Source organism: Mus musculus, chromosome 7 (assembly GCF_000001635.26).
Source record: "Mus musculus strain C57BL/6J chromosome 7, GRCm38.p6 C57BL/6J".
Lineage (NCBI taxonomy): Eukaryota > Metazoa > Chordata > Mammalia > Rodentia > Muridae > Mus > Mus musculus.
In genome coordinates this window covers 45,526,322-45,554,283 of record NC_000073.6, presented here as the reverse complement: position 1 = coordinate 45,554,283, position 27,962 = coordinate 45,526,322, and the positions used below count along the sequence as shown (strand labels likewise).

The 27,962-nt window shown below is 49.2% G+C and overlaps 1 protein-coding gene across 11 annotated transcripts; it reads right to left on the bottom strand.

Moving 5' to 3' along the window:
* Nucleotides 1-54: 54 nt before the first annotated feature.
* Nucleotides 55-27,954, bottom strand: Plekha4 (pleckstrin homology domain containing, family A (phosphoinositide binding specific) member 4). 11 transcript variants are annotated; one of them, XM_030242967.1, is made up of 22 exons: nucleotides 27,843-27,951; nucleotides 25,144-25,229; nucleotides 24,901-25,011; nucleotides 23,626-23,715; nucleotides 21,919-22,026; nucleotides 19,874-19,946; nucleotides 19,677-19,777; nucleotides 19,431-19,540; nucleotides 16,412-16,627; nucleotides 15,807-16,086; nucleotides 14,995-15,078; nucleotides 13,757-13,804; nucleotides 13,373-13,453; nucleotides 13,080-13,229; nucleotides 10,240-10,338; nucleotides 6,194-6,334; nucleotides 5,125-5,224; nucleotides 4,978-5,054; nucleotides 4,319-4,480; nucleotides 990-1,039; nucleotides 603-715; nucleotides 55-519 (listed from the first exon to the last, which is right to left on the bottom strand). In XM_030242967.1, the coding sequence occupies exons 3-22, from the start codon at nucleotides 24,937-24,939 to the stop codon at nucleotides 257-259; spliced, it is 2,385 nt and encodes a 794-aa protein (XP_030098827.1). In that variant the 5' UTR covers nucleotides 24,940-25,011; nucleotides 25,144-25,229; nucleotides 27,843-27,951; the 3' UTR covers nucleotides 55-256. The 11 variants fall into 11 exon arrangements, with proteins under 11 accessions (XP_030098827.1, NP_683729.2, XP_006541221.1 ...); NM_148927.2 differs by lacking the exons at nucleotides 24,901-25,011; nucleotides 25,144-25,229 and having other exon boundaries at nucleotides 27,843-27,954; XM_006541158.3 differs by lacking the exons at nucleotides 24,901-25,011; nucleotides 27,843-27,951 and having other exon boundaries at nucleotides 25,144-25,414.
* Between the last annotated feature and the right edge of the window lie 8 nt (nucleotides 27,955-27,962).

The following is a 27,962-nucleotide window of genomic DNA, read 5'->3' as shown; positions in this document are numbered from 1 at the left end:
CACTGCAGATTGGGCCCTTACCCTTGTTTGTCAGAACACAATGTCACAACCACAGAGAGAATAAAAGCTATTTATTGACTAATAGTTCAAAGTTTTCATCCAATTTTGGACAGTGTTGGGAAAATCAATCTTTGACCATAGCGGCCCTGGCCCTCCTAGAATACATGCTGGAATGAACCTCTCCCCTGTGGTCCTGAATGGTCCCACACCTCAAAGTTGTGCTTCCAGCTTGTAGGGCTCAGTATAAAGATGGGAGTCAAAAGCTGGACTGCAGCAGAGTGACTCTGAAGGGCCATGCCCCCTCTTCCTGGGTCAGAGCTGGAGGGGCCTTCCCAGGGTCCCACCTGGCCTCCCATGGGGCCAGGCCTCTCCGGCTGCCTTGGCATGAGAACCCTGTGGTAGCAGAAGTAGCCTTGTGAGGAGCTGGGGACGAGGTGACCTGGGGCAGTTCTTCACTGGGAGGCTGTGGGCTTGGCTGGAGACAGTCTCCCCTGGTATCCAAATTTCTGCCTGGAGAGGCTAAAGGGATAAGGAGCAGTGTTAACTTAATCACGTGACATCCACACTTCCAGGCTTCCTCCCTCAGAGCCTGGGCGCCTCACCTGCCATCAGCCTGTGCCACTGGGAAGCCTCTGTAGCTAGAGCCTGGGAGAGGCTGAGCACTCGCTCCCGGTGGCCTCCAGGTACTGGTGAGCAGGTTGCAGAGTGCCTGGGACTACAGAAAATAAGCCACGGGTGTCACACAGGCCACTGGGGCTCGCTGGGAGTTCTTCCTAGCGGGTATCTATCTAGAGGACTTTAAGCTCAGGCTCTCTGCATTTATTACCAGTAGACCAGCAGTGAGGTCACCATTACAGTAGGAACCGCTGGGTCTGATACAGGCCACAGGAGCTCTGCTATTACTGACCAGGCATGAGGGGCTTCCTGGCTATGATAACACCACTGCCTCTGCCCCTCCCCCATTGCCACTCCCCACACTAGAGCCATACCTACTCCAGGACCCAGAACTCCTGAGCCATTTCGCAGCTCCAACAATAGGCTGGAAAGGAAGTATTGGTTACAATTCTTGTTGTGGAGAGTGGTCACAAGTTCAAGGCCAGCCTGGTGGACTTGTGTCCAGATGGAAAGAAGAGAGGAAAGCGGGATGGGGAAAAGAGGAGAGGGAAGGGGACAAAAGAAAGAAAAGGGCTGGGGGGAGGAATAGAATTTTGCCATTGAAGCCCCTGTTTTCTCTCCCTCCTTCTTTGACACCCTCCCCATCCCCTTCTCCTTCTCCTCGGTCCTGTCTTCCCACCGACCTACATGCAGATACTAGGAAGATGAGAGGACCAGAGGAGTCCCCTCCTCTGATCCTCTGTTCTTGGTTGGGATAAGATCTCCCATCAGCCTGGAACCTCAGCATGTTGGGCTGACTGGCTGACCCCAGAGCTTCTGGGGATCCACGATTTTCCATTTCCCGTCTTAGTGCCAAGGGGATCACAGACATGCACTGCCAGCCAAGGCTTTACACATGGGTTCTGAAGCTACCAAGCCAACCACTGAGCATCTCCCTGGGTGCCCCCACCTTTCCCAGCCAGGTTCTTGGGAAACTTAGATTGCCTTCTGACTCATTATATAGGTTAAATGACGCTGAGCTCCTGATCCTCCCGCCTCCATCTCCTCAGCTGGGGTGGGAGCCGGGCAACAGCCCCACTGGGCTCCCACTTATGTTTATGGTGACTTTAGGGAGAATTCAGAGTAAAATGGCCTTGGAGAACGCCAGGTTTACAAAGTCACGCCCACAGCCTGTCATCTACTTCCATCAGAGGCTTCCCGACTCGGATATAAATATTCCCCCAAAGGTTTATGTGTCCCAAGGTTTTGGTGCTGCCGAGATGTGACTGGACTGTGAGAGTGTTCGTCTGACCAATGAATGAACCCACAGGTCCTGAATCAGGCCAGTCTTCCTGAAGTTCACAATTTCACGACTCAGCAGTCAGTGCTTGTCCCAACAGCTTACAATCATGGTACCTGGCTCCTCCGTGCTCCCTGTCACATAGGCTACACTGAACTAAATCACACCGCACAATTTGGAATCTTCCATAGTCTCTCCACAGACGTAACATGTCAGACCTTTGACCTTCGCTTTGTTGGGAAAAGAGTCTGAGATTCCTCAGGGGGACCCACTCTAAGAGGTGCTTTGAAGGCGCTCTCTGGAGGACTCCTCTGGCCTCCTGTCATTCTTCTCAGGGCCTCTCTCTCTCCTCTGATTTTGGTTTTGGGGTTTTTTGGTTTTTGTTTTTGTTTTTGTTTTTGAGACAGGGTTTCTCTCTATAGCTCTGGCTGTCCTGGGTCTCACTTTGTAGACCAGGCTGGCCTCAAACTCAGAAGTCTGCCTGCCTCTGCCTCGAAAGTGCTGGGATTAAAGGCGTGCATCACCACTACCAGGCTTCTTTCTCACTTTTAATGAAGTCCCTCCTTCCCTCTAAGGCACCTCCGTGGTTAGGCTCACACCTGGTATTGTTTGTCAGTGACTCTCCTTTCACCTCAGGACAGCCACAGCCTTGAGGCACTTTCCTTATCACTTTCAAAGGTGAGGATTCTGGATAGACTTTTTCTCTTCCTTAGTCATGCAGATGTAGACCAGATTAGACCAGATTAAAAAGCAGGGAAAGGCCGGGCGTGGTGGGGCACGCCTTTAGTCCTAGCACTCGGGAGGCAGAGGCAGGCGGATTTCTGAGTTCGAGGCCAGCCTGGTCTACAAAGTGAGTGCCAGGACAGCCAGGGCTACACAGAGAAAGCCAGTCTAGAAACCCCCCCACCCCCCCCAAAAAAAAAAAAGCGCGGAAAGGCAGGTTTATCAGGAGGCAGCTCTGGGGTGAAGGTCAGTGACATCACACATCCAGGCTAAAGCAGTGGGGGGTTTATAGAGGTTACATAAGGAGCAATGACTGCCAGCTAGGAGCTGGGATTGTGCCCATATATGGTCAGAAACTGAACCCCTAAGAGGGTACTCATGGATGAGGAGAAGCGAGGACATGTTAGCCTGGAGTTTTCTCTGTGTGGGTGGGGTTGGGGTTCGGAGCGGGATTGGGGTTGGGGGTGCAGAGGGCGCGACGGGGGTTTCCCAGGTTGTGCAAGGGAACAATTGTTTGACCTAACAACTATGTCAGCTTCCTTTAGGACCAGGCAGCCCTCTCTCTAATACCATTACAAGAGTTTAGGAAGCAGGGCCTAGCTGGAGAAGAGGGTGTGGTCAGGAAAGATGTTATATTCTTACTCTAACTCTGTGTCTCTCCCCACCCCCACCCCCTCAGATTGCGTGCTTTAGTTTGGCAAAGCAAGTGCAACAGGGAGCTTGGAAGAGAGAGCTGCAGGCAGGCATGGCCTCTTTCAAGCCACAGGGCAACTAAGAGAGTCTGAGTTCCAACCAGAAACGGAGACACCTGTTCCCTTCTGTTTCATGGCCGAGTCCTCAGAACTGAAACATTCGTGGAGGAGAAGGGAGAAGCCTGAGACAGGCAGAGCACAAACCTCACGTCTGGGAAAGCTGAAACCTGCTGAGTTACAGAAACTTCCTCTACTGAACTATGAAAGCAGGAATCACCACTGGAAGAGTTGACTGGCCGGGCAAGCTACAGAGGGATCGCTGAGACCCGCGGAGCTGCACGTTCTGCAGACAGCTGTAGCTTCCATGAACTGTCACCCGCCCTGGGAAGGGCTTCTTGGTGATGCAGCTGCTTTTGGGGCATCCCTGGAAGTAACCCCTCACACAGAGCCCTGTTAGTGACCCCCCCCCCAAAAAAAAACCGTGTTGGCTCGACTTTGGTGCAATCATTACTGTAGCCTGTAGTGGCTCCTCTTTCTGGGGATAGGAGCCTGTGTGTGCTGTATTTCCCTAGGTAAAGTTTCTCATACAACACCTCCTTGCCTAATCCTGTCCCCTAACTGCAGGAGGAACAGGGTGGGATGATTTAGTTTGCAAGTGGGACGCATTTTAGAAAGGCAGCAGGGACTGGGGCTGTGGCTGATGAAGAGAGAGCCTGCCAGGCATGCGCAAAGCTCTAGGCCTCACCCCCAGCACTGTTTAAACCAGGCATGGAGGGTTACTTGCTTGTAATCATGACACAGTCCTTCACGGGGATCCAGAGTCCAAGGCCAGCCTTGGCTATGTAGCTAGTTCAAGGCTAGCCTGGGATAAATGAGACCCTCCCTCAGAAAAAGAAAGAAATAAGGAAAGAAAGGAAGGAAGGAAAGGAGGGAGGAAGAAAGGAAGAACTTGAGAGTCAATCTAGAAGCAGAGGATTCCTTCCCCAACCCCAGACCTCACCCTCCTCACCCTCTGTTCCATGTCAGGCTGGCGTGGAGCTGGGGACAGTGTCCTCCCCAGGGTCAGGAGCCTCGGGGAGGTAGGGCGAGGAAGAGGGAGCCCGCATGCTTGGTTTCTACGCATGCGCTCCAGCTGCTCCTGCGCGCTCATACGAGGCCGCGCCAGCGGGGCCTGGGGGATAGACAAAAATCTAACCTTGGACTGCCTTGGTTTTTTCTACCCCGGGAACTTCCCCTGAACAGCCTGGTACTTTACAGAGCCTTTGTCATAGAGTCTGTACATAGAGTCTGCTGCATCCCCTCCCTGGCCCTGGATACTACATGACCTGGCAGCTGAGGACAAAGGCCTGATTCCTACCTCCTGAGCCACAGTTCAGTCCCCTCACTGGAGGATTCTACACAGGACTCTACATAACTACTTTATTTTAAATCTCATCATTGTGGTAAGCGATGGCATTTGTGCCATTACACAGATGAGAAACACGAGGCTCAGAGGCGTTTAGTAACTACCCGAAACCACACAGCTTCTTCACATACTGCTTCTAGTACTTGAGATAAAATCCTGTCTGCTCTGGTGTGGCCTTTGAACTGGCCCCTCCTAGGGAGGTCAGAGGTGACTGGAGCACAGAGTTACAAGGCAGCCTTGAAGGTGTCTCAGAGATGGTCTACCTTAGTTCTCAGCAGTGGAGATGAGGGTTGACGACATTCAGGGCTGGATGCCCGGGAGACCCTTGGAGACCCAACACCTTGAAGGACAGATGGGGACTTAGTCAGAACAAGTACACAGAGAGAGCCCCACCCTACTAGAGTGCTCACCTGACTGAGGGCTGCTGAGGGCTCTGTCACCGCCTGAGGGACGACTCCAGTCCACCTCAGGGGACTGAGGGGAGCTGAGCTCCAGTGACTCTGAAAGGCTCTGGAAGGGTGGAGTGGGGATCAAATACTGTCATTAACTGAGGCAGAGCTAGGAGAAGCTTACAAACCCAGAGCCAGATAGACTGGCTTCAAATCCCATCTCTGCCCCTCGTTAGCTCTGTGACTTTGAAGACGTTGCTTAACCACTCATCTTAAACACGTTGCTTAACCAACATCCAAAGCATTCACCCTTTGCTATGTAAGGCAGTCAAAGCACTGTGTGAGGTTTTTCACACATGAGCAGAGCAGGCGCCATGCTAGGCGGTGGACCTGGCTGATAGGGTTGCTTCCCAGTGAAGCAGCTGCCTTAGAGTCACACAGGCATGCTCCTGTAGTCAGCCCCTAGAAACCCAGCACTTTACCAAAGCAGCCTTGAGGTTCTCTTTGGTGTTGGTGCCTATTCTGCCTGAGGTGGACGGGAAAGGTAGGTGACAGATGGAATAATAAAGAACAATACATTTACTAAATAAGGGGCTGGTGAGATATCTCCGCAGATAAGGGTACTTGCCACCAAGTCTGACGATTTAAGTTCCATTCCAGGGTCTACAGAGCGGAAGGAGAGAACCGATTCCCACAAGTTATCCCTGACCTCCACGTGACATTGTAACACCAGTACACACACACACACACACACACACACACACACACACACACACACACTATGATGGTGGGGGACTATGTAGATTACATTCATTGTTATGGGGAAACCCAGCCTGGCATCATTGCCTGGAGTTGGGTTCTGGGAGCAAATCAAAGAGACAGCTCAGTGGTTAGAGTGCTTGTTCTTGCACAGGACCCAGGTTCAAGTCCCAGCATTTATATGATGGTTGCTAAGCATACTAACCAGTTCCGGGAGATTCAACGCCTCTTCTGACTTCAGTGGGATTGGGTAGGTGATCAAGGGGAAGGGACAGCACTGGGGGCCCGGGGTGAGGGGTAGGACAGGTGATAGAGGACCTGGAAATCTCACCTCCCTCTCTGAGGACTCTTCTCCTTGGGGTGCAGGGGATGGAGACTTGGGATCAGTATGTGGGGGCTGTTTCTGGGGGCCACCCAGACCTGCCAGCGTGTCCTCCACCATCCACAGCTGCTGTTGAGCACACGCACGGTCCTGGGGTGAAGGAAAGGGATTCGGTCAAGGTGAGACAATACAGGATGGAAACAGCAGATGGCCTCACTCAGAGAGCCATCAAATCCAACCAGCCTGAGTCTGTCCTGGCCGTCTCTGGCCTTTTCAAACTCCTTGTACGACTTAGCGCCCGTACTGGCTAGTTTTGTGTCAACTTGACACAGGCTGGAGTTATCACAGAGAAAGGAGCTTCAGTTGGGGAAATGCTGCCACGAGATCCAGCTGTAAGGCATTTTTTCAATTAGTGATGAAGCGGGGAGGTCCCCTTGTGGGTGGTGCCATCTCTAGGCTGGTAGTCTTGGTTCTATAAAAGAGCCGGCTGAGCAAGCCAGGGGAAGCAAGCCAGTAAAGAACATCCCTCCATGGCTTCTGCATCAGCTCCTGCTTCCTGACCTGCTTGAGTTCCAGTCCTGACATCCTTGGTGATGAACAGCAGTATGGAAGTGTAAGCTGAATAAACCCTTTCCTCCCCAACTTGCTTCTTGGTCATGATGTTTGTGCAGGAATAGAAACCCTGACTAAGACATCGCCACAATGTCAATTCACACAGAAAACACCTTCAAAGTGTTCAGGGGGTTGTTGTTATTGTTTGTTTGTTTGAGACAGGATTTCTCTGTATAGCCCAGTCAAGTCTCAGGTAATACCTCCCAAGTGAGTGTGCCAAAACCACCTGTCCACCTTCCAAGTGTATAATTACGTGTGTGTGTGTGTGTGTGTGTGTGTGTGTGTGTGTGTATCTGTATGTGAGATTTTGGGGATTGGTTTTCCTTCCATTATATGGGTCCCAAGGATTGAACTTGGACCACCAGGTTTGGCAACAAGTGTCTTTACCTACTATTTAAAGATTTATTTATTTTATTTATATGAGTACACTACAGCTGTCTTCAGTCACACACTAGAAGAGGGTGTCGGATCCCATTACAGATGGTTCTGAGCCACCATGTGGTTGCTGGGATTTGAACTCAGGACCTCTGGAAGAGCAGTCAGTGCTCTTACCCGCTGAGCCATCTCTCCAGTCCAAAATTTTTAAATGATTATTATGTTTTTTATTCACGTTTATGTATGGCATCTGCCATCATGCCCAGTCTCACAAAAAAAATTAGGTTAAAAACATGTATTATGAACAGGACGTGTCAAAATAAAAAATAAATTAATTAAAGGCTTGCTGGATTTGCCATAACAGGACATCTCTCTCTCAAAAACAAAAACAAAAACAAAAACAAAACTCAGTGGGCTTTATAATGAAATGAGAAACTCAACACCCAAGGTCAAATCTAGAGAGGGATAGGTCAGCCATCACTATCTGAGAGAGAGCAGTGTGTGATGTAGGTATGTCTCTCTGTGTAGGTGATAATGGGTGTGCAGGTACTCAGAGGCCAGGAAAGGACATCCACACCCTTGGCACTGGAGCTATGGGGGTTGTGAGCCATCCGACCCGGGTGTTGGAATCAGAACCCGAGACCTCTGACAGAGCAGTAAGAGCTTGTAACCAACCAGCCAGGTCCCAGCCTGGGCTTTCAAGTTTACACAAGAGCTGCAGGTCGCACTGGGAAACCAATCTGGGGAGCCTACACCTCACGGCTCTCTCTCCTGTCCTTGAACATGGTACATTTCTAGTGATGGCTGGCCTGTCCTTGGGTGCTGAGGTCCTCATTTCATTATAAAGCCCACTGGGGTTATTGTTTGCTTTGTTTTGTTTTTTGTGAGATGCCCTGTCATGGCAGGTCCAGCAAGCCTTTAATTAATTTTTTATTTTGACACATTCTCTTCATATTTTTTTTTTTTTTTGGTTTTGGTTTTTTGAGACAGGGTTTCTCTGTGTAGCCCCTGGCTGTCCTGCAACTCACTCTGTAGACTAGGCTGGCCTGGAACCCAGAAATCCACCTGCCTCTGCCTCCTAAGTACTGGGATTAAAGGTGTGCACCACCAATGCCCAGCATAATTTTTTTTTAACTTAAAAAAATATGTGAGGCCAGGCATGATGGCGCACACCTTTAATCCCAGCAATTTGGAAGCAGAAGCAGGAGGAACTCTGAGTTTGAGGCCAGCCTGGTCTACAAAGTGAGTCCTAGGACTGGGGCTGGGGCCTGGCTGATTGGTTACAAGCTCTTACTGCTCTGTCAGAGGTCTCGGGTTCTGGTTCCAACACCCGGGCCGGATGGCTCACAAACCCCCATAGCTCCAGTGCCAAGGGTGTGGTTGTCCTTTCCTGGCCTCTGAGTACCTGCACACCCATTATCACCTACACAGAGCGACATACCTACATCACACACTGCTTGCTCTCTCTCAAAACAAGGGCTGGAGAGATGACTCAGTGGTTAAGAGCACTGACTGCTCTTCCAGAGTTCACATGGTGACTCACAACCATCTGTAATGGGATCTGACACCCCCTTCTGGTGTGTCTGAAGACAGCTACACTGTAACCATATACATTAAATAAATCTTTTTAAAAAAGAAGAAGAAGGGGCTGGTGAGATGGCTCAGTGGGTAAGAGCACCCGACTGCTCTTCCAAAGGTCCAGAGTTTAAATCCCAGCAACCACATGGTGGCTCACAACCATCCGAAATGAGATCTGATACCCTCTTCTGGAGTGTCTGAAGACAGCTACAGTGTACTTACATATAATAAGTAAATAAATAAATCTTTAAAAAAAAAAAGGAAGAAGAAAAAAATAACTTTTGGGATAGCATTGGAAATGTAAATGAGGAAAATACCTAATTTTTTAAAATGAGAAAAAAAAAAGGAAAAAAAAAGAAGAAAAAATAAAAAATAAATAAAAAAAATAAAGCCGGATGTGGTGGCGCACGCCTTTAATCCCAGCACTCGGGAGGCAGAGGCAGGCGTATTTCTGAGTTCAAGGCCAGCCTGGGCTACAAAGTGAGTTCCAGGACAGCCATGGCTACACAGAGAAACCCTGTCTCAAAAAACCAAAACAAAGAAACAAAAAAAAAACAAAAAACAACAACAACAACAACAAATCCTATGGGCCAGAGTGAGTGGGGCTGGAACAAGAGGGAGAAAGGGAAGGGGGGAAAATATAATAACATAAACAATGCATTGTAGACTTGCATAAAGAGAGCACTGTAAGCTAAAGGGATACCAGCATCTCTCCACGCTCCTTCTTTTTAAAGAATGTTTATTTTTATTGTTTTAAATATGTGTAGCTATGAGGTGTATATGATGTATAAGTTGCAGGTGCATGTGGAGGCCACAAGGGGGCACCAGATCCTCTGGAGTTGGAATTACAGATTGTTGTAAGCCACCATGTGGGTGCCAGTAACTAAAATCAGGTCCTCTAAAAGAGCAGCAGATGCTCTTAACCACTGAGCCATCTCTCCAGCCCTGACTCTATATCTTTTTTCTAAGAATTATATACATATATAATTCTTTAACACACATACACACACACACACACACACACACACACACACATATACATGGTAGCTGTCTTCAGACACACCAAAAGAGAGCATCAGTTCACATTACAGGTAGTTGTAAGCCACCATGTGGTTGCTGGGAATTGAACTCAGGACCTCTGGAAGAGCAGTCAGTGCTCTTAACCGCTGAGCCATCTCTCCAGCCCCTGACTCTGCATCTTGATCCACGGAGATTTGAGAAGTCCCAGCCCCTGCTCCCGACAAAATGAACTCTCCCTTACCTTTGGCACAGTGAAGAACTGTATCCTCAATCCATATATCACCATGCAACCTAACGTAACACGTTTCCCTTAATTGTTTCCTATCAAGTCACAGCAAGAAGAAAATCACCCATCTAGTGGGTGGGACTCTGGCTCCTGGGGCAGCCCTGGAGTGCCCACAGCTCCCAGGTGAAGCTTAGAGTCTATGGCTCTGGTGCTATGGGCAGGGATGGCAAGGGTGAGGGTGTACCTGGGGAGACCCGAGGTGCAGCAGGTACTCGAGCGTCTCTCTTAGGGTGCCGAGGTCCTGCTCCAGGCCGCTGTATGTGTCCCAAACTCGCTCTCGCTCCTAAAGTCCCAGAGAAGATGGAGATACAAGATTAGTCTCTCGAACTACCAGATCTTGCCTCAGCTGAGAGGAAGGGAGTCTTCCTCCAGATAGTCCCAGTGCAGACAGGCATCAACTCCTATGATCTTCTTTGCTCAAACTACTGAGAACCCCAGTCCATATGCTACATGTGGACATGGACTGGTCCTTAGAGCCACGGATTATATTTTAAGTACCTATTTATTAATTTCTGTGTTTTAACATGATCCTCACAAGGGACATATCAAATAAAGACAACTTTTCTTTCTCCTTTTAAATTTCTTTGATTTATTTTATATGTATGTTTTGCCTACATATGTATGTGTGTGTGTCATGTGAATGTCTGGTATATGTGGAGACCAGTAGAGTGCATCAGGTCCCCTGGAACTGAAGTTATAGATGGCATGAGCCAACATGTGGGTGCTGGACACTGAACCTAGGTTTTTTTTGGAAGAGCAACAAGTGCTCTAACCACTGAGATATCTCTCTAGTACACATTTTCTTTTCTTTTCTTTTTTTTCTTGTGTTGTTTTGTTTTATGAGAGGGTCTCAGTATGTAACTCTAGCTGTCCTGGAACTCACTATGTAGACTAGGCAGGTTGAGGTTGAACTCGCAGAGATCCCCTGCCTCTGTGTCTTCCAGTGCTATTTTTCTTATCTAGAGAACTTTTTTTTTTTTTTTGAGGTCACACAGTAACCTTGAGGGAAAGCACACTCAAAGCCAGTGACAATTGTCTAAGGAGAACCATGAGAAAGCTTAGCAAGAAAGGCGCTAAGCAGCAAACCTGCAGACCTGTACTCCATCCCTGAGCTCCACATGGAAGGAGGGCACCAATGGCTATAAGCTTCCTCTGACCCCCACCAGCACGCTGGCACGTGCAAAAACACAACCGATTTTTAAGCATGTATTCATGTCTGTGCAAGCGTGAGTGGGAAAGAGTGATTTGTAGGAGTTGTTTCTTTTTTAAAAAATGTATTTATTTATTATGTATACAGCAGTCTGCCTTCATGTATGTCTAGAAGAAGAAGGCACACGATATCATTATAGGTGAGCTAACGATGTGGTTGCTGGGAATTGAACTCAGTGCTCTTAACCTTTGAACTATCTCTCCAGCCGGAGTTGTTTCTCTTTATCTGCCATGTGGGTCTGAGAATCAGGTCCTGAGGCTGAGATGTCATCCTGCCAACAGAATATGTGATCATGATGGTAATAAATTATCACCCTGGTTTCCCTTGGCAGAGCATGATGGCCACACCTCTAATTCTAATCCCAGCACAAGGAAGACAGAAGCGGGCAGAACTCTGAGTTCTAGGCCCGCTGGGAACATACAGTGAGCCTATTAAAATATAAGATAAAATCAAGTCAGAGGCAGCACAGGATTTTCCCCGTCCAATTACATTAGTGCAGAGGAGACCTGTGATTGGACAGGGAAAAGGGAGGCGGAGTCAAGAGTTGCAGAGACAGAGAGCATCTCAGGGGGAGAGAGAGAGAGAGGGAAGAGAGAGGAGAGAAAGAGAGAGAGAGAGCGAGAGAGAGAGAGAGGAGAGAGAGAGAGAGAATGGAAGCAAATGCGAACCAGCGTGGTTTGAGCCAGCCACAGGTAGGTAGTTATGATATTGTAAGGTTAGAATAATTGCAATAAAGCTCTTATCATTGTCAATCTGCTCTGAAATTATTGTGTTGGCATCTTGTAAATTGTGATTCTATTGATACATAAATCTGATTAGTTAGAGTTTTGATTTTACCAGGTTACTGGGTATTGTGATATCTAACCGTGAGGTTGGCAGTTCAATTTGGTTACTGGAATGTGGGACAGAGCTGGCAGAACCCTGCCGGGGCACAGTGTTGTGGCCTGCTGGTGCTAGCACTAGAGCGGGAACATGCCGGGTCATTTTTAATATTTCCTGCAACACAGATCACCTTGTGAGTGAAGCCCTGGGTTCACATATATGTGTGTGTCCATGTATGTGCACATATACATCCACATACATACACACACGTATGTATAACAGAAAACACATTTTAAAAATCATCCTCTAGGCCAGGTGTAGTAGCACAAGCCTTCAATCCCAGCCCTAGGGAAGCAGAGGCAGATGGATCTCTGTGAGTTTGAGACCAGTTTGATTCACATGGTGAGCTCCAGGACAACTCGGGTTACACAGAGAAACCGTTGCCAAAAACAAACAAACAAACAAACAAACAAACAAAAAACCAAAAACCAATGATGATGATGATGATGATAATGGTGGTTATGGTGATGATGATAATCATCATCCCTAAGCTACTAAATTAAGTTTTGTTACAGCTGGGCTCTTTGCCCCGTAGCCTCTATAAAAATCAAGAGTATGGGTTTAAGGAGCCTGTAAGATAGCTCAGTTGTTAAAGGGACTTGCTGCCAAGTCTGATGATCTGAGCTTGGTCCCCAGGACCAACAGAATAGAAGAGACTGACTCCTTCACATTGTCCTCTGGCCCTCACATGGGTGCTGTGGGATACATATATGTGCACTCACATGTGCACACACACACAATACATACATATGCACTCACATGTGCACACACATACACACACACATGTAGTAAGAACACATTTTTTAAACATGATAGATTTAGAGTTATGAGTGGGTTTTGTGACTGCACTGGCATTTCGAGAACAACCCACAGGCCTACGGAATCTCTGCAGTGACCTGCACAAGCCTGGGAGTCTCTTCCCAGATGCTCACCTGAGCCAGGTGACACAGAGCAGCCCTCACGTTCACCAGCCGGTCCTGCAGAAGGCGCTGGCGACCCCAGGCCTTCCCGGAAGCTGCAGCCTCCCTGGTAGCTTGGCCCAGCTGCTGCCGGGTCAGCTCCAAAGCTGCCTCCAGCTGCTCCTGCACAGACCACAGCGATTGGACTTCTGAAGCCAAGAGGGCAAGCGAGCCCCCCAAGCCCACCACAGGGGAAGCATCTCGACCCTGGTGCCTGGGGAGGAATCAAGGGCAGGAGCAGCTAAGGCACATCACCCCTTCTGTACCTTCTCCTCCTGCCTCTTGTCCAGATCCTCCTGTAGCTGCCTCAGGAGCCGGTCCTGCCCACACAGCTTAGTCAACAACGTCTGGGGGGGGGGGGGGGGAGTAGAGACATGTTTATCCATCTCGCCTGGCTTGCCCTGCCCCAGTTCCATCTAGACCAGTGGTTCTCAACCTTCCTAATGCTGCGACCCTTTAACACAGTTCCTCACCTTGTGGTGACTCCCAACTATAAAGTTATTTTGTTGCTACCTCATAACTGTCATCTTGCTGCTGTTACGAATCATAATGCCACTTCAAAGGGCTCGAGACCCGTAGGTTGAGAACTGCTGGTCTAAAACCCTTTCAACTCTGAGACTGCAACAGGGTTTGGATCTGGGAGAACTTACATCTGTCTCCAAGCTCTGATGCAAAGCTGAGTCCACAGGGGGTCCTGGCTAAGAAGGAGAAAATTCCAGGGTCAAAGGTGACTGGCAGGTTCACACTGTCAGTGAGGAGCCAAACACTCTGTCCATGGATAGACTGATTGGCATCCTTCCAAGCCTTAGAAACCTCTGGACTCAACAGCAGGAATCTTAGCTTCCAACAGATTTCAGGAGGCTCAGGACTCAAATAGCCACAGAAAACACTGCAGATGGGAAACAGTGTCCACACAGCCTGCACAGTTAACACATTGAAAACTGGCAAGCTGGGCACAGAGGTGCACGCTTTCTATCCCAGCACTCAGAAGACCAACCCAGGAGGATCAGAACTTCAGGTCAGGGCTGGAGAGATGATGGCTCAGCTGTTAAAAGCACTGGCTGTTCTTTCAGAGGACCTGGGTTCAATTCCCAGCACCCATGTGGTGGCTCACAGCTATCATTTGGGGGAAGAAAGGCATCTATTGGTCTTTCTGAAGCCCAGGGTTCAGGACCCAGCACCTACACCGTAGCCTGCAGTCACCTGCAACTGCAGATCTAGGGAATCCAATGCCTTCCAATTTCCCTGAACACGAGGCATGCAGAAATTACACTAACATACATGCAGGTAGAACGTTTAAATATGTCTATTTAACATAGCAAAGCGGGCTCAGCATTCAGAAGAGTCCTGGTTCCTCTCAGCACTTTTCTCATCCAGTCCCCTAACCTGAACCCATCCGGCCCCTGAAAACTTCCTCCCCCCGCCCCCCCCTTCTCTGGTTTCTGTATAACCTCAGCCATTTTGGCTTCTTGGTCTCAGTCCTCAGCTCCCCTCTTTGCTCCTTCTGTTTTCTCCTCTCCTCTCCTCTCCTCTCCTCTCCTCTCCTCTCCTCTCCCCTCCCCTCCCACCCATCCCTTTCTCTCCCCCATGGCCTCCCTTGAGCCTGCTGGCCTGGTTCAGTCTGGCCTCTTCCAGGTGCCTCTGGCTGTTCTCTCCCTTGTATCTATACTAATAAATCTTCTCGGCTATAGCTAGGATCGCTCATGTCCTCATTTCTTTATTCCATATCTTGCTCTATCAGTCATGGGAAAACAATAAGAGCAGCTACCCAGGGAGCCTCATATCAAGGCTCTTTGGCCAGGAGACAACTATCCTAGGGGAGGGGGGTGCTGAGAAGGTCAAGCAAGAGACGGAATCTACTGGATTCCTGGGGCTGCAGGAGACCTACCAGCAAAATCATGGAGGCCTGGGTCCCAGGAGGTCTTGGGGGCAGCTGGAGATAGGTGGACGAACCAGAGGTGGCCTGGGTAGACTGAAATGCATAGAAACATCTGGTTAAGTCTAGTGGCCCTGGCCATCATCTGAGCTACTCTGGAGGGCTGGGTTTTAGAGTAAGTTTAAGGCCTACCTGGACAACTTAGAGAGACCCTGTCTCAAAATGAGAAGCTAAAAAGAGGACCGTGGAGTAGGTCAGTGGTAAAGTACTTGCCTAGAACAGTCACACACACACACACACACACACACACACACACACATCCTCAACTACACTGGCTACATACACACAGGGTGCTAATAAATGGACTAGCATGGCAAAACCACTAGGGGTTGCTGGAAATTAGCTTCCGATATTCTGGGCTATAAACCCGTGATTCTTAGAGGGATTGTCAGGAGGCTGGCTATGTTGAAACAATAACTGGAATCCAAACTATGCTTTGGCCTCTCAGTTTCAAAGAGAGTGTTCTGGACTACAATACCCACAATACATAGAAGCAAAGGTACGCGAGCACGCGCTACCCCCCCCCCCCCAAAACTCCTCCACACACATCCTGAGACCTGATGGGACGTGGAATCACTATAGGAGCAATGGTACACCCACCCACCCACCCACAGCACCACCATATGGGGGGGGGGGGAGGCGGAGATGACCAGTTGCATTGTGAACTATAATCCCCATAATTCCTGGGAAGCATGACTCAATCACTGGCCTAGAAAGCGAGCCTGGAAGCCTAGTGGGAAATGTAGTCTGCTCCTTTCGAGCACCTGCGTTCTCTGCTCTGGTGTCCGGGGCTGGGGACTCCTGGGTGGCCGTTCTCCGCCAGCTTCAGAGGAAGGTCCTCGGCGTGGAATGGGAGGTCGGGAGAGGGTCTGTCTTTGGGGTCCCCAATCCAGAGGAGGTCGGACATCGATGCGACTCAAAGGAGTATGCGGTCGGGCAGGAAATGAGATGTCTCCTGCTGAGAGAGGGGGTCGCCGGGCCGGGGCAGAGCGAGGACGGGGAAGGCTCAGAGGGGAGGGAGGCCGGGAAAGGGGTGAGAACAACCTGTGGAAAGGAGATAATCGGGAAACTGTGTTAGCCTGAGTTCCTGCTCCCAGTCCATCTCTCTACCCAACAAGAGTATCTGGCTTCCCTGAGTCGCACTGCCCCTCTGCTAGGCAGAGTGGGTGTGTTCCCTTTGGGAATATATGCATCCATTTACCTGCAAAAGACCAAGCCTTGACCCAGGCCTCTGGGGTCCCATCCTTCCCTTAAGCCACGCTTCCAGCTAGCTCCCTCTTTCCTTAGACCTCCAAAGAAGCCTCACTGGGCCAACCAGTCCTTCCCTTGCCCTACCATTAGACAAAGCACCCAAAGGGTTCCTTCTTACTCTGGGCTCCGGGTTCTACGACTCCAGGTGTCAGTCTGCAGATCCACTGTAGAGTTGGGAGTGTGCGTTTCATGTCTGCCAAGACCTCTGGAGAGCCGAGCTACCTCTGGTGATTCTGAGATGCGCCCCTCTTCCCTTCTGTTCACCTCTGGGGGTCCTCCGGGTCCCCCAGGACCTTCCCCAGGCCTGGGACGTGCAGGTGACCTCGGGAGTCCGCTAGCAAGTGAAGAAGAAGAGGGATCTGTTCCTTATTCTTTTTTCTTTTTTTAAGATTTGTTTATTTATTTATTTATTATGTGTACACTGTAGCTGTCTTCAGATACTCCAGAAGAGGGCATCAGATTTCATTACTGGTGGTTGTGAGCCACCATGTGGTTGCTGGGATTTGAACTCAGGACCTTTGGAAGAGCAGTTGGTGCTCTTAACCACTGAGCCATCTCACCAGCCCCTGTTCCTCATTCTTGCTCCTAACAGGACACTGGGTCTACTGGCACAGGACCCAGTGCCCTGATATCTAGGAACTGGGACAGGATGGGAAAGTGCCCAAGACAGTCTGACATTTGGGGGGGAAGTTGAGGGGTGATGGTGATGTTGGGTTTTGTTTGTTTGATTGGTTTTTGTTTTGTTTTTGTTTGTTTGCTTGCTTTTTGAGACAGCACTTCTGTAGCCCAGGCTGTCTCTGTAGCCCAGGCTGTCCTTGAGTTCTTGGTTGAGTTCTTGGTCTTGAGTTACCCAGCATTAGTCTCCCCAGATCGGGAGTGAACCCACTTTTTAAAAAAAAATTTGCTCACAGGGACTGGAGAAATGGCTCAGAGGTTAAGAGCACTGGCTGCTCTTCCAGAGGTCCTGAGTTCAATTCCCAGCAATCACATGGGATCTGATGCCCTCTTCTGGCATGCCGGTGTATATGAAGATAGAGCACTCATATACATTAAATAAATACATAAATCTTAAAAAAAAATTGGCCCACAACAGGAAGGGTCTAAACTCAAGGCCATCTCGGATGAGGACAAATGGAACCCTTGTCCCACAAAACAGCAATCAATCAGGGCAAAGGTGGCACACACTTTAAATCTCAGCCCTGGGGAGGCAAAGACAGGTGGATCTGAGTGCCAAGCCAATCTGGTTATATAGTGAAAACCTGTCTCAAAAAAACCGAAACCAACCAACCAACCATCTAGGCACAGTTCTGTGTCCCTATACTCTAGGAAACTGGGGATCCGAGACAGATGCTGCTGAGAGCTTGTAGGCTGGTCAGCTTGACTAATCCAGCAAGCTTCCAGCCTAATGAGAGACCCTGTCTCATGGTAATAAGGTGGAGAGCAGCAAAGAAGCTCACCTGATGCCCAGCTCTGGCCGCCTCGTGCACTGACCCAGGCATATGAACTTGTACACTTAGATGCATTACACACACACACACACACACACACACACACACACTCACTCATTTTAAAAGTAGGGCTGGGTGTGGAGAGCCTTTTGGGGTGCCGCTTGGCAGGGATCTGACATTGGCCATGACAGGGACATAAACTCAGGCAGGAATCTGACATCTGGGCATGATAAGGAAGGAAGTTTCAGCAAGAATCTAACTCTAGGCTATAATAGGGAAGTGGGGTAAGGCAGGAATTTTAATCTTAGGGTGCAACAAAAGAAGTAGGCTTTAGGCAGGATTTTGGGCTTGGACAAGGAAGTGGGCTCAAGTATTTTGGTCATTATGACAAGTTCTTTTTAAACAACTGTCATGGGAGTAATCATGGGACTTTGCTTTCTGCCCTGTTAGTTCCTAATTGTACTGCTCGCCCTGAATATTTGCATGCAATTAAAATGGTATAAAAAGTGGATTGGGAAAATTTGCCTTCAGTCTCAAAATTGACTGGGGTCAAGTTACAATGTTGTCTAACTGTCTTTTTTCTTTTTAATCCTCACTCCAGGGCTGGAGAACCTGTTGACTGACTGAGCTGGCTTGGTCAGCTGGGGAGGTAGCTCATTGCTACACAGCTGGCTTAAATAAAGTGTGAAACCCTGGCTTCAACCCTCAGTAAATAAACAAGAACTGAGAGATAGATAGCTCAGCAGTTTGCTTGCTTCAGGGCTGTGCTTAAGAGCACTGACTGCTCTTCCAGAGGTCCTGAGTTCAATTCCCAGCAACTACATGGTGGCTCACAACCATCTGTAATGGGATACAGTGCCCTCTTCTGGTGCATCTGAAGACAGCTACAGTGTACTTATATACGTTAAATAAATAAATCTTTCAAAAAAAACAAGAGTGCTTGCTGCCCTTTAGAGGATCCAGGTTCAGGTCTTAGCACCTACCCTGGCAGCTCACAACCTCCTATAACTCCTTTAGTTCCAGAGAGATCTAACACTTCCTGCATCCGCCAGCACCCAAACTCATGTGTACACACACAGACATACAACCAAACACAAAATCACAGACTGCCTGTCTAGTGGTATAGGGGAAGTCCCGAGGGCAAGTCCACACACCACTGGGTTAAGATCTGGCTTAATCCCTAGTACCCTCAAGGCCACTAACAACTGTAATTACAATCCCAGGGAACCCGGCCCCCTCTTCCAGCCTCTGAGAGCACCAGGCACATATGTGGCACACATATATGCATGCTAGTAAACACTCATTTACATAAAATAAAAAGAAACAAATCTTTTTTTTAACAACACGGCATGGCCTCAAAGCTGACTTTGTTTAGAAAGCACTAGCCAGGAAATAATCCAGAGAGTTTCCATCTCCTTGGGTGGAGTTAAGCAAGTCTGTGGGATACTGAAAGATCAGTCGGGAGTCTTGGCTGGACAAGAAGGTAGGCAGATCTTAAAAGAGAACCCCTTTGAGGGCTGGAGAGGTGGTTCAGTGGTTAAGAGAACCCCTTTTTGCTATTGGAGGCAGTTCCTTGGGGGGAGGGGTCTTTGAGGGTAGGATCTCCTTAGGAGATAGATAGTAATTGCATATTTAAATGGCTGCCCTACAAAGGGAGGCGCTTAAGGCACATGCCCAGCTTGCACTCACCAATCTTCCCCCTCCGCACGAGAGGCCCTCCCCAGTGCTCGAAGCCAACCTCTCAGGTCCTCTAATGTGTCAGCTGCAAGGACATAGGTCCTCATGCCCGGGTGCTCTGCCTGCAAGGGACAGAGGTTGGGACCAGAACTCAAAGGAAGCATGGTAACATTTCTTATCTCCAAATGTGGAAGCCCCAGTGAGTAGTAACATCAAGTTCCCACCTACCACCTAACTAGCATCCACAAACAGACTCACTGTGAAGGTGAATCGCCGGCCACGAGGGGCTCCGGGCCCATCTGGCCTGACACTGTAGCTGGGTAATAATACACTGCCCAGGACACTCTCTTCTCTGCTATCTGCAGATAGGAGTTAGGTCAGAGGTCAGGAAGGGGTCCTGGTAACCAGAAGCCCCAGTGAGAAATTGGTGGAGAAGTCCCAGCCAGGACACTGACCCTTATAGTAGAAGAGGCAATGGCCTGAAAGGACGAACCAACGGCGCTTCCACAGCCGGAGGCCTGAGCTGTCCTAGGGAGAGAAACGAGAAAGAGGCTGAATAGAGGGTACAGAAGAAACCAGATGGAGCAAGTGAACCAGGGGGACAGAGGGATAGAGACTGGGGGAAGGGTGGAGAGAAAGAGAAAGAAACAGAAGGTCAAAGGCCCAGAGAAACCTGAGGAAAGAGAGATTGGGGGGGCAGAGACCCAGAAAGAAGGGAGCAGGAAAGAAAGATGGGGAACATAGACCCAGAAAGAGGCAGGCACAGGCAGAGGGGGACAAAGGAAAGAAAGGGAAAGAAAGATCGACGCAGAGACCCAAAAAGGGTGTTGTGACTGGGGTGGCCAATAGTCTGTTGATGTGGTGGACTCATGGATGGCTGAAAGCTCAATGCTGTGGCCGGTGCAGGTGATAGCACATCTGGCTACTTTTTCTCCCCTTGGAGTCAGGGTTTCCCTTTGTAGTCCTGGCTAGTCTGGAACTCACTCTGTAGACCAGGCTGGCCTCAAACCAGAGATTCACCTTCCTCTGTCTCCTTAGTGCTGGACCATCATCCTGCTTGAGTGTGGCCACTTTTAAACGATGCCTCTGAGAGCATCATGGCTTCTCTAGAAGCCTCAAGACCTCCCATCTCTGCCCATTGGGGTCTGAGAAGTTTCTTGGAAGGTTTGGTTGTGGTGATACACCACAGAGGTTTCATAAACAGGGCCTTGGAGCAAAAGTTCAAAGCCTGAGGTGTAGGAGGTGCCTCTCATATGTTGCTTCTCCACAGACCTCCAACAGCCTTTTTAAAGTGCTGTGGGTTTTATTTGTTTTGCTACAAGGTCTCAAGTAGCCCAGGCTGGCTTTGAATTTGCTAGCCTTGAAGAACCTCATGCCTCTACCTCCTTAGCACTGAGATTGTAGGTCCCTCCCTTTATTTATTTACCCATCCATCACACAATTTCTGCCCCACTCTGATTGTCATCTTGTTTTTTCTTTCTTTCTTTCTTTCTTTCTTTCTTTCTTTCTTTCTTTCTTTCTTTGTTTTTTCGAGACAGGGTTTCTCTGTATAGCCCTGGCTGTCCTGGAACTCACTTTGCAGACCAGGCTGGCCTCAAACTCAGAAATCTGCCTGCCTCTGCCACCCAAGTGCTGGGATTATAGGTGTGCGCCACCATGCCCAGCTATCTTGTTTTCTCTTGATTTGGTTTAGTATTTTGAGACAGGGTCTCTCTATGTTGCCCTGGCTGTCCTGGAACTTTTTTTTTTTAAAGATTTATTTATTATATGTAAGTACACTGTAGCTGTCTTCAGACACTCCAGAAGAGGGAGTCAGATCTTGTTATGGATGGTTGTGAGCCACCATGTGGTTGCTGGGATTTGAACTCTGGACCTTCGGAAGAGCAGTTGGGTGCTCTTACCCACTGAGCCATCTCACCAGCCCCGTCCTGGAACTTTTATTGTAGCTCATGCTTATCTCACAGAAATCTGCCTGTCTCTGCTTCCCGAGTGCTGGAATTAAAGGCGTGTGCCACCATGATCTGCATGTAACCTTAATGAGTTTAGGCTTTTGCTACACCTTTGATCTGGGCCACACCTTTCGATGGAGTCGTACATAAGGACGTTGGAAGAAAGAAGATCTGCTTTTCTTTGCCTGCTTGCTTTGTGGAACGGAGCGACTGCTAGATCCTTGGACTTCCATTAACAACTGCTGCTGACCATTGTTGGGAGTTGGACTACAGACTGTAAGTCATCAACAAATTCCCTTACTACATAGAGACTACCCATAAGTTCTGTGACTCTAGAGAACCCTGACTAATATATTGCAACCTATGTCCTGAGGCCAGACTATGAACCTTTCAAACTACAGGGAATGAACTGCTCAGGTAGGGAGGAAAAAGTAATAGGTGGGGGTGGGGGTGGGGGTGGGGGTGGGGCTGAATGTCTCCATTGGGGATCTGAAAGGAAACTCAGTAACAGGACACAACCCCCAGGGGCCACAGCCCTTCCCACACCTTACCTGTTTGTGCAGCCAGCCACGGATGTGCACCGGCAAGTTGGGGTCTCGTCGAAGTGCATTGTTCCTTTTTCCAAAGGCATGGACCTTGTGTACTGCACGGGTAGGCTTCTGGGGTGCAGTAGGAACAGAAATGAATGAGGGCTTTTCCTGGGACTGGCTCCCAAAGGGATTTCTCTCAGAAGGCAGGCAAGGAGGCTGAGGAGGGCAGCACACGCCTGTAAAACCAGCGCTTGGGAGATACAGGAGAATCAGGGTCTCAAGGTCATCCTAGCGACACAGTGAGTGCCAGGACAGTCAGTGCTGTCTGAGACCCTGTCTCAAAACAAGCAAGCAAACAAAGTAACAAGGGATTGCTTCCTTAACACACTTGAAGCGTGTGTTCAAGTCCTAGCTCTGCCTAAACCAAGGGTTGACTCTACTCTGGTAATCCTATCATTCTGGAGGTTAGAGGCAGAATTAGAGGTTGAAAGCTGTTGAGTGGTGGCATAAGCCTTTCAACCCAGCCCTTGGAATGCAGAGGCAGGCCTCTGAGTTCTACAGAGGGACAGTCGGGGATACATGGTTTTGAGACCCTGTTTTAGGTCATTTTGGGCTACATCATTCAAGTACAGCATGGGCTTCTTTAGAGCCTGGAGCAGTGCCCCTGGCAAGAACAGGCTCTCTGCTCCCACAGGCAGACCTGCCAGAGAACCTCTGCAATCCACACCAGGAGGCTCCCCACAGAGGACATTTCTAGAAGGAAGCCATGGTAGAAGGATGCCTTTGATGCTGCGGGGTGGGGAGAGAGGGATTTCTCATCCTTCACTTCCGGGGGGGGGGGGGTCACCTATGGACACACCCCCTGAACAAGCGGTCTTGGACCACCCCTCCTTGGGAGTAGGCTGGAAACAAATCTGTTCAGTCTCTGAACTTAAGGGAGTAAGGCAAATTTTGTCCTGGGTGATGTTTATATAGCCCAGGTTATCCCCAAATCACTACGTAGGCAAAGCTAGCCTTGACTATCTGATCCTTTTCCTGCTCTATTTCTTGAATGTTGGAATGTGAATGATGTCGCTATCTGCAGCCTGGTTTTTGTCTTTTGTTTGTTTGCTTGTTTGCTTTTGTTTTTCAAGACAGGGTCTATGCAGCTCTAGCTGTCCTGGAACTTACTAAGTAGACAAGGCTATTCTCAAACCCTCCAAGGTTGGCCTGCCTCTGCACTGAGATTAAAGCCACAGCTAGCTCCGGCTTGGGTTCTTGTTGTCTTGCTTGAGACAGGGTCTTACCTAGCCTCTAACTTGATATGTAGCCAAAGATAGCCTTGAACTTTGGATGTTCCTGCCCATATTGGATTACCGTTGTGAACCACCACATCTGGTTATAAGTGGGTGGGTTCCATGGTTATAGACTGAAAAGGAAGTCCCCTAGTCCAGTCAAGAATAATCATCTCTTCTCAGTCTGGGTTTATTTGTTCTTCTGGCTTAGAATTAGGAAGACTGAGAGGGGTGGGGACAGAGCTGGGAATCTCTCCAAATTCCCGGCTGCAGCTGATGCTCAACTTGGGACCAGTCTAGCAAACCCAACCAGTAAGGACCCTGGTCCTCCACCACTGCAGTCCTCAGTGAGGACTCTCTGTGCCTCAGAGATGGCACAGAACTCACAGCTAGGTAATGGGACAGGACAGCCCAGAGCCCCCCTCTCCCCATCCCCCCAGAAGCATGGAAGGACCTTGGTGCTCAGGCTACTCAGAGAGGAGACGGTGGAAGCACTGCTGGCCAGGCTGAGGCTGCTCCGGGGTCGGCCCTGCTCCATGGAGAACTTGGGGGAAAAAGAAAAGGGGGCTGTGTCTCTCCACTGATGGAGGCTGAGGACAGAGTTGGGTCAGGGCTGGAAGGTCAGAGGAGGCTGGGGAGAAAGAAACGGTTGTTTGGGGACTGAGGGGCTGGGGGAGGCCATGGCCAGGGATCACATACCAAGAGCAATGCCAAGAGAGGTGGGCGGCTTGGCAGCTGCGGGGGGGGGGGGGGGCAGCTGTCTGCAGCCAGGCCATAGAATAGGGACTCCTTTATTCTTGCCCACTGAATACTGGCCAGGAATGTGACCCCCTCTATGCATAAGAATTCCAATCCCTGCCTCCATCAGGGCGCCTGAGCTACCTGTCCTGGACTTCCCTCATGAACCCCCAAACCATCTCCCCAATACACCAGGAATGGGCATCCAGGCAAGTCCCTCCCCGCCCAGCCAGGGACTTACCCAGTTCTGGTGTCCTGGTGACAGGATCTGTCACCACCTCTTTTTGTGCCTCTCAGAATGGTCTCCCTCTTCACCTGATATCTGCTTTCTTCTCTGTCTCACTTGTGAGTTCTTTCTCTCCCTCTCTCTGTCTCTCCCCTGCATCTCTGTCTATCTCTGTGTCTGTCTCTCTCTGTGTCTCTGTCTCTCTCCCTCTCCCCCCCCACCCCTGTCTCTCTCGGTGTCTCTCTGTCTCCCCCCTGTGTCTCTCTGTCTCTCTCCCTCTCTCTCTCTCTACCCCTCTCCTCCACCCCTGCCTATGTCACCTCTCCCAGTCCCTCTCCCTACCTTGCTGCTGCTGTCTAATCACTTCCCCTGCCCCCTCCCCACTTCATTCCACTCTTCTACTTCCGCTTTCCACACTCTAGTCTCTTCCTCTGTCTCCCTGACCAGACACATCTGTTTCCTTTCCTTTTCAAGTTCTCTTCCTCACTTTTTCTCTTCCTCCCTCTCCCAGTTTCTCTTTCCTCTCTGCTGGGCTCTCCCTCTCTCTGGCAGCCGCCCACGCTGCCGGCTCCCCTCCCAATCCTGGCTATCCCCGCCTCTTCTGGCCTCCCCACTACAACTTGACCCCTGGCTCAGCTGCCCCCACAGCTAAGCGAGGGATTGGGCTCCCCTAAGCTGTGGCTGGGACTCCTCTATGTTTGGAGAGGGGCTGCAACCCCAGGGCAGAATGGGTTTGTTGTTACTGGGGTTCTGAGCTCCTGGTACCTTCGAGAGAGGTGTCCTAGGTCTTTCAAAGAATGGCATCTCCTTGAGTTCTAGGCCAGCCTGGTCTACAGAGTGAGAGTTCCATGACAGCCAGGACTACACAGAGAAACCCTGTCTTGAAAAAACCAACCCCCCCCCCCCCAAGAAAAAAATGGCATCTCCAATTCCCAAAACCTGGGAAGGCTAGGAGAGAGCTTAGCTGGTGGGAGCCTGGGAAGATACGAGTTAGAAGTAAGGACTCACGGTCCACAAGTATGGCCTTGACCAAGTGGGGCAGCAGTGGTCAGCACCGGTCCTGGAGGATGAGGCAGCCTTAGAAGTGTTGGGTTCTGGCAAGGGCAGAGTTAAGTGGCCAGTTTGAAATGTTTCCCTCAGATCAGACTGATAACCCATTATAAGAGAGGTGTGGAGCCTCAGTGCATTTTGAGGAAGAAAGCACTAAATGAGGAGCTCAGAGAGTAACTCCAGGAGCGCACTGCCCAGTGTGTGTGAGGTGTGAGGCCCTGGGATCCATCCCCAGAAAGAAACACAACACACAGGCTACACACACACACTTTTCTCTTCTCTTCTCTTCTCTTCTCTTCTCCTCCCTTTCCTTCCTCTCCTTTCCTTCCTTTCCTTTCCTTTCCTTCCTTTCCTTTCCTTTCTTTTCTTTTCCCTTCCCTTCCCTTCCCTTCCCTTCCCTTCCCTTCCCTCCCTTTCCTTCCTTCCCCTCCCCTCCCCCCTTCTCCACAAACACACACACCAGGAGGAAAAGGCTGGAATTGGGTCTCTGGATCTATATCTGGGATTTGAACAGAGGTCCCCCACTCCCATGAGAATGCAGGACAATCAGAAATTCAAATTATAAAAGCAGAACCTTTGTACAAATTCAAAAAATGCAGATGCCTGCCTGTGAAGACAGAGAGTCTGTTTAGCAGGGTTCTCCACACTGTGTTGAGGTCACTCTCTTGTAACCTCCACACTGGGTAGGACTGCTGAGTGTTCGGGGCAGCTGGCCTACACGGGTTCAGTTCAGCCCAGATTGCATAGTAAGTTCCAGGCACTTCTGGAATACAACACAGGTCCCTGTCCAAAGACAAAAACAAAAAACAAAAAACAAAAAACAAAAAACAAAAACAAAAACAAAAAAAAAGAAAACAGAAACGTGCACTAAAAAAAAAAAAAAAAAAAAAAAATAGACATAGAAGAAGGAGGGTCCATGAGGGCAGACCTCAGAAGAGGTTGATGCTCCTCTGTACACAGGAAGAGAATTGCCCAAGATTCTTACCCTGTGAGTCCCAGGACAGTGTGGACATACTGTAAGACCCTGTTCAAAACAGACAGACTGGGCAGGCATGGTGGTACATGCCTTTAATCTCAGCACTCAGAAGGAAGCAGCAGGTAGATTTCTGTGAGTTCCAGACCAGCCTAGCCTACAGAGTGAGTTTCAGGGCAGCCAGGGCTATACTGAAAATCCCTGTCTGAAAACAAGACAAAAAACAGACAGATCCACCAAAAACAACTAAAGGACCAGAAAGATGGGTCAGGGCTTAAGTGCTTGCTATTCTTTGCAGAGGACCCAAATTTAGTCCCCAGATTGCTCCATGTGGAGCTTCACAAACATCTTAACTCCAGTTCTACAAGATCAGATGCCATCTTCCGACCTCCTTGTACACCATACAGACATGATATATAATATACACACAGAGGAGAGGGGGAGAGGGAGAGAGAGAGAGAGAGAAAACACTCACATAAAGATTAAAAGAAGGGGGCTGGAGAGATGGCTCAGCGGTTAAGAACACTCACTGCTCTTCCAGAGGGCCTGAGTTCAATTCCCAGCAACCACATGGTGGCTCACAACCATCTGTAATGGGATCTGATGCCCTCTTCTGGTGTGTCTGAAGACAGCTACTGTGTACTCATGTACAGAAAATAAATAAAAAAATTTAAAAAAAAAAAAAAAAAAAAAAAAAAAAAGATTAAAAGAAAATCTTGGTTTTTGTCTTTTTTTTTTTTTTTTTTGCCTGTGAGGTGTGAGATAGCAGCCACTGTTCTGGCGGGGGGTGGGGGGGGTGTTGGTTTTTTGTTTTTGTTTTGTTTTTTCGAGACTGGGTTTTTCTGTATAGCCCTGGCTGTCCTGGAACTCACTTTGTAGATCAGGCTGGCCTCGAACTCAGAAATCCACCTGCCTCTGCCTCCTGAGTGCTGGGATCAAAGGCGTGCGCCACGCCTGGCTGTCACTGTTCTCTGAGCCATCTCACCAGCCTTTAATCCGGGAATCAGGAGGCCGAGGCAATCGGATCTCAGTGAGCTCTAGGCTAGCCTAGTCTACAAAGTTGTGTTCCAGGACAACCAGAAACTAGTCTTGGAAAAACAAACAAAGGCTGGAGAGATGGCTCAGTGGTTAAGAACACTGGCTGCTCTTCCAGAGGTCCTGTGTTCAATTCTCAGTAACCACAAGGTGGCTCACAACCATCTGTAATGGGATCTTATGACCTGTTCTAGCACGTAGGTAAACAAGCAGACAGACCACTCCTACATTTAAAAAAAATACATAAATAAAATTTAAAAACATTGGGTGTTTTGTCTTCTAATAAAAATCCATTGCTAACAGGGGAGTGGTGGCTGGGACCTTTAATCCCAACATTTAGAAGGTAGAGGCTGGTGGATCATTGAGTTTGAAGCCAGCCTGATCTACCAGCCTGATCAGCCACGGATACTCAGAAAAATCCTGTTTCGAACCCCCCCCACTCTCCAAAAAAAAAAAAAAAAAAAAAAAAAAGTCACTCTTGCTTGGAGAAAAAAGGTCGGAAGTCTTGGTGTACGCCCTTAATCCTAGCACTCTGGAGACAGTAGCAGGAGGATTACAGAGATGGAAACCAGTCCCAGCCTCTCAAATAAAGAAAATAAAAGGAAAGGGAAATGGCACGGTACGTGACTGCCAGATAAGGTTCGCGTACTTGCTCGGAAATTACGTGAGATCGACGGCTCTCTCGATTGAGCCTAGGGCACGCCTGAGAAGCTGCGGTGACCTCACAGAGCGCGGAGTCTCCGCGAGAAGTTCAGTGTTGTTTTCCTCT